This window comes from Plodia interpunctella, chromosome Z (genome assembly GCF_027563975.2).
Source record: "Plodia interpunctella isolate USDA-ARS_2022_Savannah chromosome Z, ilPloInte3.2, whole genome shotgun sequence".
Lineage (NCBI taxonomy): Eukaryota > Metazoa > Arthropoda > Insecta > Lepidoptera > Pyralidae > Plodia > Plodia interpunctella.
Genome location: NC_071324.2, coordinates 5,970,379 through 5,987,687, shown reverse-complemented (window position 1 = coordinate 5,987,687; position 17,309 = coordinate 5,970,379). Strand labels below are relative to the sequence as shown.

At 35.4% G+C, this 17,309-nt stretch overlaps 3 protein-coding genes across 4 annotated transcripts; 1 reads left to right on the top strand and 2 right to left on the bottom strand.

The window, feature by feature from the left end:
* Positions 1-58: 58 nt before the first annotated feature.
* LOC128683171 (uncharacterized) lies at positions 59-9,348 on the bottom strand. Its single transcript, XM_053768481.1, has 7 exons — positions 4,928-9,348; positions 4,472-4,631; positions 3,976-4,154; positions 3,052-3,243; positions 2,269-2,390; positions 1,604-1,742; positions 59-314 (listed from the first exon to the last, which is right to left on the bottom strand). Exons 1-7 carry the CDS (start codon positions 9,256-9,258, stop codon positions 116-118), a joined length of 5,322 nt encoding a protein of 1,773 aa, XP_053624456.1. The 5' UTR covers positions 9,259-9,348; the 3' UTR covers positions 59-115.
* A 1,606-nt stretch (positions 9,349-10,954) lies between these two features.
* Positions 10,955-13,297, bottom strand: LOC128683172 (uncharacterized protein). 2 transcript variants are annotated; one of them, XM_053768484.2, is made up of 4 exons: positions 13,182-13,297; positions 12,137-12,403; positions 11,726-11,869; positions 10,955-11,370 (listed from the first exon to the last, which is right to left on the bottom strand). In XM_053768484.2, exons 2-4 carry the CDS (start codon positions 12,384-12,386, stop codon positions 11,171-11,173), a joined length of 594 nt encoding a protein of 197 aa, XP_053624459.1. In that variant the 5' UTR covers positions 12,387-12,403; positions 13,182-13,297; the 3' UTR covers positions 10,955-11,170. The 2 variants fall into 2 exon arrangements, with proteins under 2 accessions (XP_053624459.1, XP_053624458.1); XM_053768483.2 differs by lacking the exon at positions 13,182-13,297 and adding an exon at positions 12,945-13,167.
* A 605-nt stretch (positions 13,298-13,902) lies between these two features.
* LOC128683251 (uncharacterized) lies at positions 13,903-17,098 on the top strand. Its single transcript, XM_053768674.1, has one exon. The coding sequence runs from the start codon at positions 14,668-14,670 to the stop codon at positions 16,435-16,437; it is 1,770 nt and encodes a 589-aa protein (XP_053624649.1). The 5' UTR covers positions 13,903-14,667; the 3' UTR covers positions 16,438-17,098.
* Positions 17,099-17,309: the final 211 nt, after the last annotated feature.

Below are 17,309 nucleotides of genomic sequence, written 5' to 3'. Positions count from 1 at the left end.
ACCTACTCAGAGGCCTTAGGGGCTCTTCGATAGATCTACAAAAAATAACATCCGAAAGTTATAATCGAAAACAATATATATTAAAAACAAAATAAATGTTAACTAGCTAAATATTCTACTCAGGAAAGAAGGTGGGTATACTGGTGTCAGTCTTGGTTGCCTTGGAGGCTTCCTCGAAGTTGCACTGGCAGCGCATCTTCTTGCGCTCCGACTTGGAGACGGCCTCGCCTGCTGCGTTGTTCATCTCCCACCAGATGGCGCCACCCAGCACGTTGCGGAAGTAAGGAGGCACTATGCCCTCGCGGAGAAGGTTCCTGACCGTCCATAGATAAAATTATTAAGGGGAAATGTGGTATCTTTCAAGTTTAATACGAGTACCAATGTCTCCACATTTTCACACATTTGCAATTGCACACACCCAAATGACAACGCAGGATAGGTACGGAAGTGATCGATAAAAAAAATATTGATGAATAATAATTGTGTCGTCGCACGCATTTTCAGTCAAAACTATAAAACATAACAAGATTTGTGAAATTTTATTATTGTTCAGTAAAATGCAGATAATTTATTCAACACTTGCCGGTTAGAGAATGTAGATATCACGTTCATAATTAAATTATGGAGCCTTATGTTCATGTATAGACTTCGGTTAAAAATGAGATGAGCATATTGTACTATTTTTCGTCGGAAACTAGTTTGAATCTCTGTCGATTACATTATTTGTAGTTTTCAAATTTATCTACTTCCAAGCAATCATTCCTCTTTATAATTTCGTCAGGGTGTTATCGATAAGCTATTTTTCTACGACAAATACGGGGTACACTCTATTTGACGGCCGGCTGACATCGGCCGTCAGCGGTGACAGAAAGCATCGAGACGCAACTGCCTTGTCATTGAGTGTATCGGTAACGGCCGAATCCATTGCGCTGTCAGAAGGACATGTATTTTTGATCTTTGCAAAGTAAGCAATGAACTTTGTTATGAAATATGCAGGAATTGACACTTTATAACAATATTACGCAAAGCTCAGTGCAGACGGCGCAACTGGTACAACTAAGGTACACAAACATTGCTAAAGGAAAAAAGCGCCATATTTCAATATTGTTGCAGATTTACCTACGACCAAAAATACCTTTTACGCAATCGTTGTGAAAGTTTAAACGAAAAAGGAAGGATTTAGTGGATTATCCTGAAAATAATAACACTATTTTAGGTTACGTTCTGCATTATTTAGTCAACTATGGTCATTAACTGATATAAACTTGATTTTGACTGAAAATCTTACCTGTATGAAGTCCATATTTTAATAATCATACTACACATAAAATGAGATTCCATCTTTCATAATGTTCACTTTGCCGCCGCGTGTATTTTTACAAATAACCACTGTACAAGCCGGCATTTTGTGGATAATTGATGTTGACGCAGCCGCGTAGGTAGTAAGTATATGAGACTGACGCGACGGCGGAAATCTAAACTAGGTATGTTCTGTTCTTTATATATATATATATAGACTCCACAGGTTTCAGTGACTAATTCGGGTCATAAAAAAGCTATATAAATATCAGTTTATTATTCCGTGTATATATCTATGGCTTACTTGTAAAACTCTTCCTCTTTGAGCTCCTCGGCTCTGCGGCGCCAGTAAGCCTTTAGATTTGGACTCATTTCATCAGCCGCCTCCACTTCCTTGATCAGACTTGTACGCTCTTCGTCAAACTGCATTTCATCTACCACGTCTGTACAATTAGACAAATAGTAATTTATTTGACTATATAGACCACAGAGGCAGAATTCGCGATTGTTTTTAATTTATACCTATTAACTTATAAAGTAACTAGGCAGCAGAGAATGAGAACTTGTCTAGTATGTAATTATTCTAAACCAGCAGGTCAAAAATTACGTAATTTATAGGTATATCAAAACTTCGGGAGTGAAGCCCCGGGCAACATCTAGTCTAAAATATGTTAAGATTACATCACTTAGTACTTAATTGAAAACTTTAATAATTGGACATGCAATTAAGGGTTAAAATCCAGTCAAATTCAACAAGACTATCTGAGACTAGATAGGGCTTAGTTTTTTTTACAGGTACGGCTTTATAGAGCGCCCCTGTAGGGTCCTGGATTAGAGCGTTTAAAAATTTAAAGCCATCATCCTTGACGACATCATGCAATCACACCTTGAGTCTTTTCGGCCAGGGCCAGCATCAAGTAATAGTTTGCTAATTTACGCAGACTTGGCCGTAAATATACATACCATTACCTTCGTCGCCCTCGCCTTTGACAGACGGCTCTTGTGGTACAGGCAGCGGCCTCGTGGTGATATTAAGGTTCATTCTGGTCTCCACGTCGGCGGCTAGTCGCTCTTTCAACTCTTCGTAGGATCTAACATACATAAATAAATGGACAACACCCTACATCCCATAATATGTACTAAGCGTGTACCCAGAACCGCAAACAAATATTTGTGATCACATGTACAAATATTTGCCTGAATGAAATTATAGAGTTAATGATGTGCGAGGGAGAGCGAGTAGGGGCGAACCTTTTGTAAACCCTACTAATATTATTAATGCAAAGGTTTGGGTATAATAAGTTTGCACTTATGTTTTAAGTTTTGTAATTTAGTATAACAGTATAAAAGTTTAAATGACATGTTTCTCAATCACGCAAAATCTACAGTATCGAATTTCAATTAAATGTTGTGCATGGGTAGAATATTCTTACCCTGTCCTTATCTGGAATACTACATAGGTTACCGTTTATCGCGGAAATTCTCACGGGAGCGTGATTCAGCAAGTACCTAGGTTTATTAAAAAGGTAACAGTCCTTAATTACTTATACCTGTCACCTTTTTTCATTAGCACATAACAGAAGGCAGTACTGTTATAGTTCATGGTTAGCTAGGTACTCCGCCATAGTCACTGGTCACAATATATCCGTCTTTGTTTCGAGTCGTTATAGCTATTTATAATGTGAGACTATCATACGAACAAATGAGTGTGTGGGCATTTTTATTACGTACAAAATAAGTATAATAAATAACCTGTGAGCAATAGCTTGCACGATATCGTCGATTTCCCGCTCGTCTTCGGAGCGAGGGTCTATGATGGGCACGTTCAGGATGGTCTCACTGTCGGACTCCATAATACGCCGGTACCGCAACACCGCTGCCACCAACTCCTTCGCACCTTTCAACTTATTTTTCGACTGTTCATTCCACTGTTGTTCTAAAGTCCTAAAGAATTATCAGTTTTTTGGATACTTTATTCATGAAGTAGCGGTAGAGATCATTTTAATTTTCGATTATACTTACTTTACTTTTTATATCTGGACGAAGAGTTTTTTTTTATTAATGTAGATTTAAATAAATACCAATAAGGTATTTAAGGGTAAGAGAGGGTACTCTGTGTGGCAGAAGACCCTAGGAAAATCGATAATCTGGCCTTGCAGGCAGGTGTCTATAGACTTGTGACCACTTCAAAGGCCTGATTGCCTGTTTGATGGTTAAAAAAAATAGCTTTAAAAGAATAAATCCTATTAGACAAAATAGTTAGGCCATGATGAATATAATTTAAGATAGACAAACTAATCACTCAGTTACAGACGATGTGGAAGAATCGATTTCTACTATACGTTTAAATAAGTTAGCTTGTGTTATAATCATGGTGTCGTTAACCATAATTACATGACGACGTATAGTTTGTGGTTAATCATAATCAACATGGTTGTGTCTAACCACGTCGTGACTAATACTAAATTAATAGTCGAATAGGTGTGTCCAGACATAACCGAAATAGGTCACCTCATAATATTACGGTTACACTACCAATCTCGAATTTAGTGACTGTGTAGTTGAGGCGTCAGTTTAGGTTCTAGTTCAAAAAATCGTAGCTTGGAACTCACACAGACGTACACACAATTCTCTGCTTAGGTTGATATCTACTGTGACACAGAGATTTACGCTAACCTTAGCACGTAAGCTCTTGGTAACCTTGGTGGTAGAACGTTATCAGGTTTCATTGGCTGTGGTTCGAACCTGTCATAGGGCCGCATCCAGTGATAGAAACCCTTCCCTGGGTCTTTCTTTAAATCCTTGAATGCTAGGTAAGCTGGTTTGCCGGCAAGTTTGGAATCCATTAACCATTTCTGACAAAATATGTTACCGCTAAACCCGATAAACCCCAAAGTGCGGCTGCACCTAGGACCTAGCGTAGCTGCACTTCAGGTTTTAACAAAACATATATTAATAAATTATAATAAATACTTATAAAATATATTTTTAAAGCAATGTTTCAAAATTGTATGTGTGTCAAAACACATCTCCCAGCAAGCTAAAAGTTTGCTGGAACTATGCAAGAGTTTTCTTTTATTTAATTCCCTTAGATATCCAAGAAAGTGAAAAATTTTATATAGAATACATACACTAGATTACTATTAAGGTGGTCCTATCAACATAAATATACCTCAGCTTCGGTAAGATGTATCGGAGTTAATATTGAGACTATGCTTCTATTGCCCCCGAAAGTGTCATAATTACTGACTGAGCACCAAGGCAGCCAGCGGCATGATTGCTTGTACTCTTCCAGTAGACGTTTGTGGACTAATTCTGAACATCCTAAGTCCCTACAAAGATAAGGTCACTTTAATAATAAATATATAAATTTTACTTACTTTCCCGTAAATTTATATTATAAAGCTGAAGAATATGTCAGAACGCGTCAAAACCTAGATACACTATTTCGTTTGTAAGTTCAACTGCAGAAAGATTATTTAATTTAAAAATTATATTTTCTGTATTTGAGAGCCACAACCATGAAGTATGCGATATGCTATTCAGGAACACGAAATTCCCACGGGAGCGAACGATAACCTACAATATATAATTTATTATAGTAGCTTATACATAAAATATGCCTTACCGGCGTAGAACAAAAAACTTGATAGCCTTTGCGTTATACATATCATTGCACTTCCCTCGAGATGTCATAGACACCTCTGATCTGTGATCGGGTGCGTCTAATTTTGAGCAAGAACCATCGTCATCTCCAATTACTTCAACAGTATTTGAAACAAAATCACTGTCAATGCTGTCACTTCTTTTTTTACCTGTGAATGTAATGTTTCCCTCTTCGTTAACAATAATCTTATTGTTAAAGGAATCTTTCATTGTCAACCAATGTTGATGAATTTTAGTAACACTACTTTCATCATCTGATTTTATTTTAACTTTACAAGTAATGTTTGATTGACAATCTGGGCAGGCTTCATGATTTATGAGTAAATTTTGTCCATCAAATGTTGCCGAAGTCGAATCATCTAAACAAATGTCATAATTATTTTGAGCATCTACAACTACAGTAGTCCCATTAGGTGAATCAACACTTATCTTGTCATTAACTTTGTTCACAGTGACTGTAGCAAAATTAGCATGCTCAATGTTAAAAATCAACTGAACAGAAATGTATCCGTCATATCGCACGTATTCTTTAACGTCTTCTTCGTCTTCTTCTTCTCTTCTTAATGAAGAACTCATAGCACTTACACTACTTTTCTGGGATACAGAGACTCTAGATTTTGTTTCAGTTTCTTGTGTGACAGATTCATACATTTCAAAATATTCCCGTTCTTCTTCAGTCCATTCTGGGTAAATTTCTTCTTCCTCTATAACATAAGTAGATATGATTCTAGTTTTATCGGGGAATGTCACGATTTGTACTCCATCTTTATTCAGCAAAATATTGGTCCCATCCATTCGTCTAGAAAATACCTCTCTCAAATTAAATTCTGTAGCTGTACGTATTAGCAATTTCTCAATGTCTATAGGTGTGCCGTTAATCCATTTTTGTCTAAGACCATTAGTTTCAATATATTCAAATTCATCAATAACTAACTCGTACTCAGGCGGCTTCACATCTTCTTTGTCTTCATCTATTAGTACATTTTTCGATGATTTTGTGGATGTTTTGCTAGATTTTGCTTTAAGCTTTTCTTTTCCTTTACCTTTCTTACTCTTGTCAGAGCTGGTTTCACTAGGTTCTTCGGCTTCGGTTTGTAATTGAACAATTTTCTTTTCACAATTAGTAATCTTAATATATGAGCTATCTGGTCGGAGAACTTCAATAATACCTGACGTTTTAAAAACAATCACTTCTCCGTTCTGACTTATACAACGCATATCTTCCTTGAGGTGAGGCAATTTAGTAACATAATACTGTTTGATATGGGATATATTTGGACTGTTCGTTTCATATACGCTTTCAGTAATAAGTCCATTGGGCCAAGTGACAAAAAAGTTGTGATAAAATCGAGATTCAAATAATTGTTGAGGACTAGTAAGTTTTTCAGTAGACTTCATATCTTTCCGACTTTTTGATACAATAGATGAAGATGTTGCAATCGGTAATGTTATAGTGTACGTTTGTTTTCTCACATTAATCAAAACACGATCTTTGCTAGTGATCCTAAATGATTCACATGTGTCAATAACATCAGGAGTTACACTTTCACCTAAAGCTCGATGAAACCAAAATTCATTGCTTCCTTTACCTGGAACCACACTTAAAAGTATGCTCTCCATATTCATCGGTATTATGAGAGTATAGTAACTAGAGACTCGGCTACCGTCTTTCGAGAAATATGTAACATCTTTTCCGAATACCTCTACTCGTCTATCACTTAAATCATAACCGGAGAATGGTTTCCTTGGCGGCGCCTGAGGAGGTGGTATTATTGAAAATCTATTGCGGGGCGTGGAGGTGGTCGGTGATTTTGATTTTCTTCCACCTTTAGAACCAATTTCTGTAGACGAAGGCGAAGTTGTCGTTTTTTTAGAAGAAGTAATTCTAGTTTCTGTTGTTTCTGGGCTGACTTCTTCAATACGAGCGATTTCTTGATATTTAAGAGAACCTTCTACAAGTAATTCCATTTCGATATCAGTATCTTCTACACAAGATTTCGCAGCTGTCGGGTCAATCAATTCAACAAATTCAGATTGAGCTTTTAATGCCATCTCGGCATCGTAGAGTTTTTCTTCTTTTTGAATCCATTCATAATGTTCTTCTAAAACAAAATCGAAAAAATCTTGCAGACAGAGTGGAGTTGGTAAATGGCATCGCCATTCATCACGTGATATACCGTCATTATCACTACTGTTATAAAACATCAAAACAATGCAATCTGTGACCTCACAATACTTATAATCAACACAATTATATGTATTAAATGCATCAAGTATTACTTGAAAAGCGCATGTACCTGTGAATTCATCAAAATGTTCATAGTCGTCAATCATATGTTCAGTTACACTATTTTCATTCGCGATTTCACTAGCTGTCACTAATTCGCTTAAATCAGGACAATCAAAAAGAAATTTTATGTGTCGACTCTCTGAGTCCTCATCATCTGTGAATTTATTGGAAGCATTCTCACTTCTCGTCATTGGTGGGAAAGTTGGAGATGTTGAGCTTGAAGTGCGTATTAAAGATGAACGTGTCTGAAGAGGTTCTGCAAGCACACTTCTCTTTAGATATACTTTTTTAAAATCTAATATTGTTGTAGAAGGCAAGTGAAATTTTTTCAATGAACTTCTGTTGTTATATAATTTACGGCAAGCTAAAATATGAATAAGTCGATTCATTTCAGCGTTTTCTAAATCAGTCCTCTGGAAGCAAGACAATAAAACATTGATGTGAAAGTTTATTTTCGCCTCCTGTTCTTCTGTAAGTTTCGGTTGATTTGACCATAAATTATTAATCGGCATGCCAAATAACATTTGCCAAATAATATTGTCCAAATTTATGTTTCCTAAATGAAATGTAGTATTTTTGGCAAAATCACCATAATTAATAACAATAGGGTCCTTATGCTCTTCATATTCTACGCCATAAGTTGTTCGATACATTTTTTTATCTTTCTCAGTAATACAAAGTTTAGTGAAAACGTTTTCAACTAGATTTTCAGCCATTTCCGTTTTGTAAATTTCGTCTCCGCTTTTCCTAATTTTATTTATCGTCATTGCAGTAGATAATGATGTTATAGTACTCTTTTCCCCCAAGTCCTTCATTTGACACACTGTTCGGAGGACAGTATCTAATAAAGAATAAACTGTAACAGATTCCAGTGGCAAATCCGATATTAGTTCGTCATAGTATGTAAGAAAACGCTCGTCATTAGATTGTTCCTCTTTAGCTATATTAATTATATCCATATTATCAAGATAATGTAAATGCTGCCTTGTCAAGTCTTGAATATCATACATTAAATAACACAATTCATCATAAACAACCTCGGGACTACCAGATAAGGCATTATTATCAGAGTAGGGCGGAGTAAATACAACAAAAGCTGTATTTTTATAGTCGTCGGCTGTTTCTTTGTTAATCCTTAACTGCTGTATATCTTCCCAGTATTTTAGAGACTGTTCTGCTAACATCTCGGTTTGACTCTGTCCTCGTTTAGTTGGCCTCAGTAAACTGGATGGAATTTTTATAGCTGTTGGATCAATTCTCACCTGGACTATAGCAGTTAGTGGGACCCCAATTTTTATAAGACATCCAGCTAAAGTGGGTTCCATAAAACCAGTTACAGCTATATATAGATTGGGTCCATCAGTGGGATAGTCGTCAACGTAAACTTTGTCTCGCCATTCTTCTCCCCTGACTCTGAGCATTGTGTTATACTTCTTTCCTTCAACTGGCTCTGGGGTAGGGTCAACTACTTCAGCCTTATTTTTTTTACCTTTTGGAGGCGGTGGTGGAGGCTCTGCGGGCGCAGGGGGAGGAACGTTAACGGTGCCACGGACTTCAGCTCTAGCGATCATAGTTGCAGATTCTCTTTTCATTCCTACTTTTACCTCTAGCCGTTGTCGACTTATAAACAAGTACTCTTCTTTCATTTTCAAAATTAAGTGTTTTATAATTAATGCTTGGATGTCTGGTGGAATATCTTTCTTATCTTTGAGATACGATTGTCCCTCTTCGAAAACACGGAGATTATCATCCTTTACTTTCTTTTCGCCTCCTAGCTGATTGATCATGAATATTGTCTCTGTTTTACAAATATTCTTTATGACAAATCTCTTTTCCTCCATAGCATAATTTTCAAATTTACATAAATATATGCGGTCTTGGTCACTGCCAGCTGACTCGATTACTAGTACTTTTACCTTCCAATTATCGTCATCTAAAGGAGTCGTCTCTATGAGAGTTCTCCAGTAGTTTTCATCAATGACTACTCCCTTTTTTGGTCCCATTATTATTTAAATTCTGTACTAGTGTGTTTGCTTCCGGTTTGGAAATGTTTTTTTGTTACCTATATTTTCAAGTGAAGCCAAGACACATTGAATTTTATGGTACCGTTCAAAAACTTAAGTCAGCTTGACAATTATAATATTTCAAACTAGGCAAAGAGAATCTAATAGCATGCCTAGTGGTGAACGCTAAAAAAATCCCGATTTGTGAGGTACTCGTACGGAGTACATATTAAAAGGCCATATTACGCAAAGCTCAGCTCAGATGGCACTACTGGTACACAAACATTGCCAATGGAGGCAAAAAGAGCCAATTTTCAATATTGTTTGATTTACGAACAAAAATACCTTCTACGCAATTGTGGTGAGAGTTTAAAGGAAAAAGGAAGGATTATCCTGAAAATAATAACACTATTTTAGGTAATGTTCTGCATTATTTGGTCAACAAAATTGATTTTCACTGAAGATCTTACCTGTATGAAGTCCATCAATACATAAGTAATATAATACACATATATATACATTGAATAAATTTACATAAAAATAAAATTAGGCCTATAATATAATAAGACCTATATTTGTTAATTGACGTCCTTGGAGAAAAGGCTGCGGTGAAGTTTGTTTCACCGCTCCTACTTCACCTACGCTTTAGAAGTCGGCAGTCAATAAGTAAGACAGTGTGTAAATTGAATAAAGAATTTTGAATTTGAATTTGAGGTGATAGAGTCACAGCAAAAGAGTAAGAATTTGAAAAAATATCTGTCTGTCTGTTTGTACACGCTAATCTTCGGACTACTGGACGGATTTGAATGAAACTTTTTTGTTATATAGCTGTTAAGCCTGGGCAACATATAGGGTACACATTATTTTGAAAACTGGAACACCTGATGTAGACCCATGATGGTGCAGCTAAACTATAGGGCATATAGAAATGACGACTTAACAAAAAACTTTCAGTCTGATAAGCATTTTCCGTTGCGATATAAAAATAATCTAAGATCACCTTATGTAGACCCTTGATGGTGCAGCTAAACTATAGGGAATATAGAAATGACAACAAAAATTGTTCAGTCTCATGAGCATCGAGGATTGGAACACCTGATTTAGACCTATGATGGCGCAGCTAAACTATAGAGAATATAGAAATGACGACTTAACAAAAATTGTCCAGTCTGATGAGCATTTTCTATAGTGGTATAAAAATCGAAAATCTGGAACACCTGATGTAGACCCAAGATGGCGCGCTAAACTACAGGAAATATAGAAATAACGACATAACAAAAGTTGTTCAGCTTGATGTGCATTTTCTGTAGAGGAAAAAAAACCGAAGATCTGGAACACCTCATGTAGACCAAAGATAGCACAGCTAAACTACAGGGAATATAGAAATGACGTCTTAACAAAAGTTGTTCAGTCTGATGAGCATTTCCTGAAATCGAAGATCTGGAACACCTGATGTAGACCCATAATGGTCCAGCTAAACTGAAATATAGATTTCAGTCGTATGAGCGTCTTCTGTATAGGTATCATTACGCTTTGTCTGTACTGTATTTGTCTGTTTAATTTCTCTAATAATTTTGATTCCTTACCAAAAATAGATCGGCTACGCGAACGCGGGCATCAGCGAGTTTCTTAAATATATGAAATATTTTTTTTACTGCTGATGCTGTGTTTGTTTATAAGAAATAATAATATGGTAAAAAGATAGTATGTATATTTATTGGTTTAACACTTAGGAACTAATCATTGTCATTCCAACTATATATCATCAACTTGTTATATAAACAAATCAATAAATGTATATTCAAATATATATCCTTACCAGTATATCTTTTTACTATTCGTCTCGATTTATTTCTGTATCGAAGTAACACACCTACTTGATTACACCCTCCATCCTTTCTTTTAATCATGGCTAAACATTGTCAGGCAAATGTTTTTCAATAAATTTTTTTATCTTAGCTATTCCCGATTTGTTTAAGGAGTGACCAAGTCTTTCGAGGATGTGGAATTCTCCCTTCACGCCAAGCTGTTGGACTTGCTCGAACGTTTGCTGGCCCCATGTCAAAGGCACCATCTCGTCACTATCACCATGAACTTGAAGAAGAGGTGGCACTGTAAATGTATTTTAAAGAGTCAACTGACAACATAACGAAATTGAGTCACTAGTTATACCTGATATTCATATTGAAATGTAGTCTTATAGTGAATAACTCTACAAAACATGAGATAAAAGATACAAAATCATCTGTTGCCAAGGTGCTATTATATACTTTACTGTGATAGAATAGGGAATTTTATGTGCATAAAACTAGATTTCGCCAGTTATTTTAATTGATATCTAAATCGAAATCTACTGGACCGATTTGCTTGAAATTGAGATGTTGCTATGAAATTCACGCGGACTAAGCCGCAGACAAAAGCTAGTATAAGATAAAATTTAATAAATAGAACTAAATGATACACTAACATGATTCACTTGGGGAGTTTTTTAATTCATCATATACAAGAGACTTGTTATTTAGAAAGGAGCTGAATACAAAAGCCCCAGCTACATTACGATGCCATCTGTAAGCTGTGTGGAATGTCAGAGCACCACCCATAGAAAATCCACCTAAAAGAAAAACAGTGTCAGTTTTAATATGAACAAATATTGTAGTGAGTTTTAGTTTATTGATATTGAATGAGATTAGACTCAGCAACACACAGCACTATGAAAACCTAATACATGTAACATGCCTTAGACAGCAACAGGTATTGAATATCTGGCTGTGATCTGGGCAACACACTATTGCTGTAACACCAGCAATATATGCTAAATCGGCATTAGCCACTACATAAAGTTGTTTACTTAGAAATAAACTGTAAAATATGTAAGTACCTACTATTATCCTATTGGTAGGTATGCCAGCATCATTTTCAATTTCAATGAGATTTTTTACTTCCCTTTCTATTTTCGCAATAGATTCTTCTTTCTCAGGTACATTGGGACTAATATCTGCTCGATCAAACCAAACATGGCTCATGTTTCGACCAGCAGGTGTATATGGTTGTAGAGGAGCTGTTGGATACATCATTTTGATGTGTGGAAAAGAAAAACTTTTGGACATTATGTTGACCCATTCTTTCATATCACTTCCAGAAGAACCTGCAAATAATTTTAAAATATATATACATATAGACATTTAAGAAACTTTGCAGGAAATACCGCCAAAGGTTGACATAAATTTTTCATTTTTTGTCCCTGGACAGATAAAATAGAGATAGACAACATTTATATTGTAGGAACACCTGCGCACCGCACGATTTGGTTTGCTTGCATTTATGATATTATGATATTATGGATTAGGATGTCTCCTGTGGAATCTTGTAATTTAATTTTGAAGCAGATGTATTCAACCGATTGAGCTAAAATTTTGTACACATTTGGTTTGGATGACAATGCATTATTATGATAAACTTGACCAAATGGTGCACATATCATGTGCACCATCCGGTCAAGTTTCACGTCTCCAGACGTGGGAACTCTTCAACGGTTTCCTGCAAAAAACTTATTCACGCCATGGAATTTGTAGTAATTCCATGATTTATTCTTATCCCGGGTTTTAACAGCATATGAAATAAAAAAAGAGAGACTAGGTATTGAATGTATATTTAACTTTTTGAAGTATCATCAAAAATATGCGTACCAGATCCGTGAAAAAAAATAACAGTGGCAGTGTGTTTTGCACCCGTATGTTTTGTCAAATGTAAAGCACCTAGTTTCGACATAATTGCAGATTGCAGCTATAAAAGAAATTGTACAAATCACCACGGATAATATAAACTTTAGTTTTACTCAAAAGGTTAGGTTTAGGTTAGGTTGTATTAAGGCCTACCTACACAAACGAAACTAACGAAATTTTCGTTTCGTTTATGGCACGTACCTAAACTTTTGACAGGTGTTACTATCAATATATTGTCAATAAGCAAAATATGTTTGTTCTTTCGTCAAATGCAAAAAAAAAACGGTTGAAAAAAAGAGAAATATATACATTTAACGCTCTGTACCATAATTGCTTGATAAATGTATAAGTAAAATTCGTATATGTTGACAAGGGCCTCTCCTTATATTCTATTCTCTAGTGATTCACCTCTTAGATATGGATATTTATTATGAAATTAGTAGGTCTATACTCCGTGGTACGAAGTATTTATTAAATCCATGATACCTATTTATTCACCCGCACTCGTAGACATCATAATATTACTACATTGATTTAGTAAGTACTACGGAATACCTACTAATTCCATGTATTACTACTAGACCTGAAGTCTAGTAAGTAGAAAAGCAAAACTAGGCAAGCGGATCAAGCGTATCTCTGACTTTCTACGGCTAAGTAAGGAACCCAGAATATTCTTAGACGATATAGAGATAAAGAATTATTGATATAAATTATTAATATTAATTTTAATTCAGATATGCAACATAGTCTTATATTCAAATTCGAAAAATAGCGAATAAATGAGATTTTCTATAAAATCAAAATCAGCATATAAGAACTTATACATACTGTTACGTAATATAAGTAAGTACAAAAATTACTGGCTTGTGCTAATAGGAACATTAAAAAATTAATTAGTGACAATGATAACTGAATAGTTATCTAGGTCAGTGGGTGGTTAGGGTCGGTTGGTTGAGAACGGGTGGTAACTGTGTTTAAATCCAGCCTGGGATTAAAATCCCGGGTGAACTCTACGTGAAACATCACTGAATATCTGTATAGTTTACTGAATAGATACTATTAATTCCATGACACTAACTAAAGCATGTTTGTAAAGCAATACATGTCAATAGCAAAACATGTCTAATGTAATGCATTGTTTATCGTGGATCGCGGTCTATCGTGGTTGTATCGAATAAATTGGATAGAAACACCTATATAATAATCTCTATGGATTATCTGGAATTATGACTACCTCTTTCTTATTTATTGCGGGGTATACAATGGAGTACGCGCATTTTTATGTAGGTACTTTGGGTCAAAAAATTCTTGCTAATATTGGCTCTAGTATTATATAAACACTATGGTGCCTTCTTTCTCTTAAGTGCGTGTTCTAAATGCTCGAAATCGGTCATGAAATCACAGATATAAAAACATTCTATGAAATTCAATTCAACCAAAGATAATATAAACACGCACGACACCAGTCTCCAGTGACATAAGTGATAGTCGAAATGACAGGATTTCATTATTTTATATTTGTAAAATTTATACAGTTACATTTAATTAATGATTTATTTTCGCTGATACCATTTAACAAAGCCATACTTGTACGTTTTAAATAAATTCCGTTATATTTTTATATATAATAAATCTAAATAATAATACTAGTATATTACGTACCTAATACAGTAATTAGATCAGTTATATGGCTTATAATCTCAGCGAAAGATTTCCACCCGCTCCTAAGAATTACACTATTTTTGATCCAGGAGCCTATCAACATGATCTTGGATATAAATTTAAACACAATAAGGCTCCTTTTCTATCAAAAACTCCACGAATTACTGGTACCGGTAATAAACTATGGACGCAAAGTATTTACAATACATATATTCCAACAAGAATTCCTAATATGACATCTTTGATGTCCAAATGTCCTAGGTTTCCTTATGAAGCCTTTAGTAAAGAAGATTTGGAAAGGCTCCTTTGTCGCTGTGGAATACAAAATGAATGTGAATGTACAGAAGAAGAAGAACATGAAGATATATTATGCCAAGGACATGTACCAAGATGTTTATATAAAGGACCTCCTCCAAGATCAATGCTGTTAGGTGATAGTGGTTTATCAGCGCCATCTAAAAGGGATCATGGATTTGAAATATCAAAAGATGGTTCTCAAAAGCGTAATTTGGATAAAGTTAGTGATGAAAGCCCGCCCTTTTACGATGCTAGAGTAATCGAATCAACGGAATATTACCAAGGTTGTAAATGGAGCGCTTGGACTTCAAAACGATTTAAGAAATCTTTTTCTAGAACTCCAGGACCTGCGGATTATACTATTGATCAACCACCAACACTTGAAACAACTTGCTATGAAATCAATCGACATCGTAAGCGAAAGACATCTAAACAACCGCGTTTCATAGAAATAATTCAAAATTTGAATATTAAGGAAGGGCGACCAGGGCCTGCTACTTATAGTCCTAAGGTGCCTAAATCCATTAATACACAATATTATGGATCAAAAGCTGAAAGATTTAATACATCTAAATATAATATCGGCCCCGGTCCAACAGATTATGTGTTAAAGAGAATGTTTGATTTACCGGAAATTCCTGAAATTCCTTGTCATGCAAAACTTCCCGAGCCCTCTTGTTTTGGTGTTAAAGCACAAAGGTTCAAGCCACGCGTGGAAGAGGGTGCTAGTCCAGCTAGCTATAACGTTAATTATAAACCATGTCAATATTTGCACTGCCTTACTGCACCATTTGGTTCTAATACGATGAGGTTTAAACAGAATGTAAAATCAAATGATGAAGATAATGAACAAGATGAAATCGCATCTGATGATCCTGAAAAATTTGATGATGATGAATCATCAAAAGAAAAATGCCCTACTCCAACGTGGGAATTCAAATCTAAAGTTATACGACTCAAACCACTACGTAAAAAGTTAGATGAACCCAGCCCCGCTGATTTACCACAGTCATCTATAAAAGTAGAACGTTTACCGTATCTTCAATACACAGCACCTTTTTTCTCATCAGAAGGTCGATTTGAACCTTGGAATGACTGGATGCCGGTATTAGGAAAACTTAAAACTCCTGGTCCAGCTTATTATTGTTTAGAAAAACCTAGATGCAATCCAGCAGTCAATCGGGGTCCACTAGTACGTGCCCCACGTTTTCCTAGAAGTCAATGGTCGACACCAGCTCCTAATGAATATGTTGTAGGTGGTGGTATTGAAACAGTATTAAACACATGTAACAAGAGACTCACAGACAATATTGAAAATCAGCACAAATTTCATTGGGAACCACCTAAGGATCCAAAGTCGCTTAGTTATGAAGAACGGGAAATGGAATTGTTACAAAAGTCAATAATGCTGTTAGAAGTAGATGGCCCCAATGATAAAACTGATATCACTCCAGCGCCGGAACAGGAAAAACAAAAATTTTTGCGTTGTTTTTTATAAGAGTTTTTTATAAATCTATTACTAACTTTGACTGTTTCTTTATACGCAGCTAGTTGAATAATGAAAAAACAAATCAGCTTAAGATCTACACGATTTTTCGTCAATACTTTAATTGATAGATGCATAGAATTTCTATGTAGGTACCTACTCACGGAGTACCTAATGAAGTAGGTACTAAATACATGGTTTTTGGTTCAAAAAAAAGGTTCTTTCCATAGATAAAATATGAGAAACCGCCACACGCTGCAAAATTTTCGAGCCACTACGGTCAAAAATATGCTCAGAATACTTCACACCTGACGACTTAGGAAAATATAAACTACAAACAAGTAATGCTTTCAGTCAAAATTAAGTTTATCACCACAGTTGATCAAATAATGCAGAAAATAACCAAAAATGTTCATGTTTTCTCATGGTCTAAAACTGAAGTCTTAAAAGTGTACTCAAAGGCGACAAAGAGCTGCTAAACGTGAAGCTAAAAACCAAATAAACAAATTTAACCCTATATATACGATTCTTTGTGTGTATATTTTTGATTTGAAGAAATTTGGGTGGAATTTGTTAACTTGTTGAACAAATGGTGGTCGAAACTAATATGCATATCCCAATCCCTCAATAGTGCAATATGATATCAATACTTTCAATAAAATAAGGAATAAAGGTTTTGAGTTTTACACTGGACTTGAATCATTTAGCAAATTCAACTTTGTATTTTGTGTTCTTTGTGCTCTGAGGTCTATTCAATAATTCACTAAATCCTTCTTTTTGTCTTTTAAACTCGAGCCACGGTTGCGAAGAAGATATTTTAGTCGCAAATTTTCAACAATATTGAAAATTTGCGTTTTTTGCCTCCAACGGCAATGTTTGTGTAC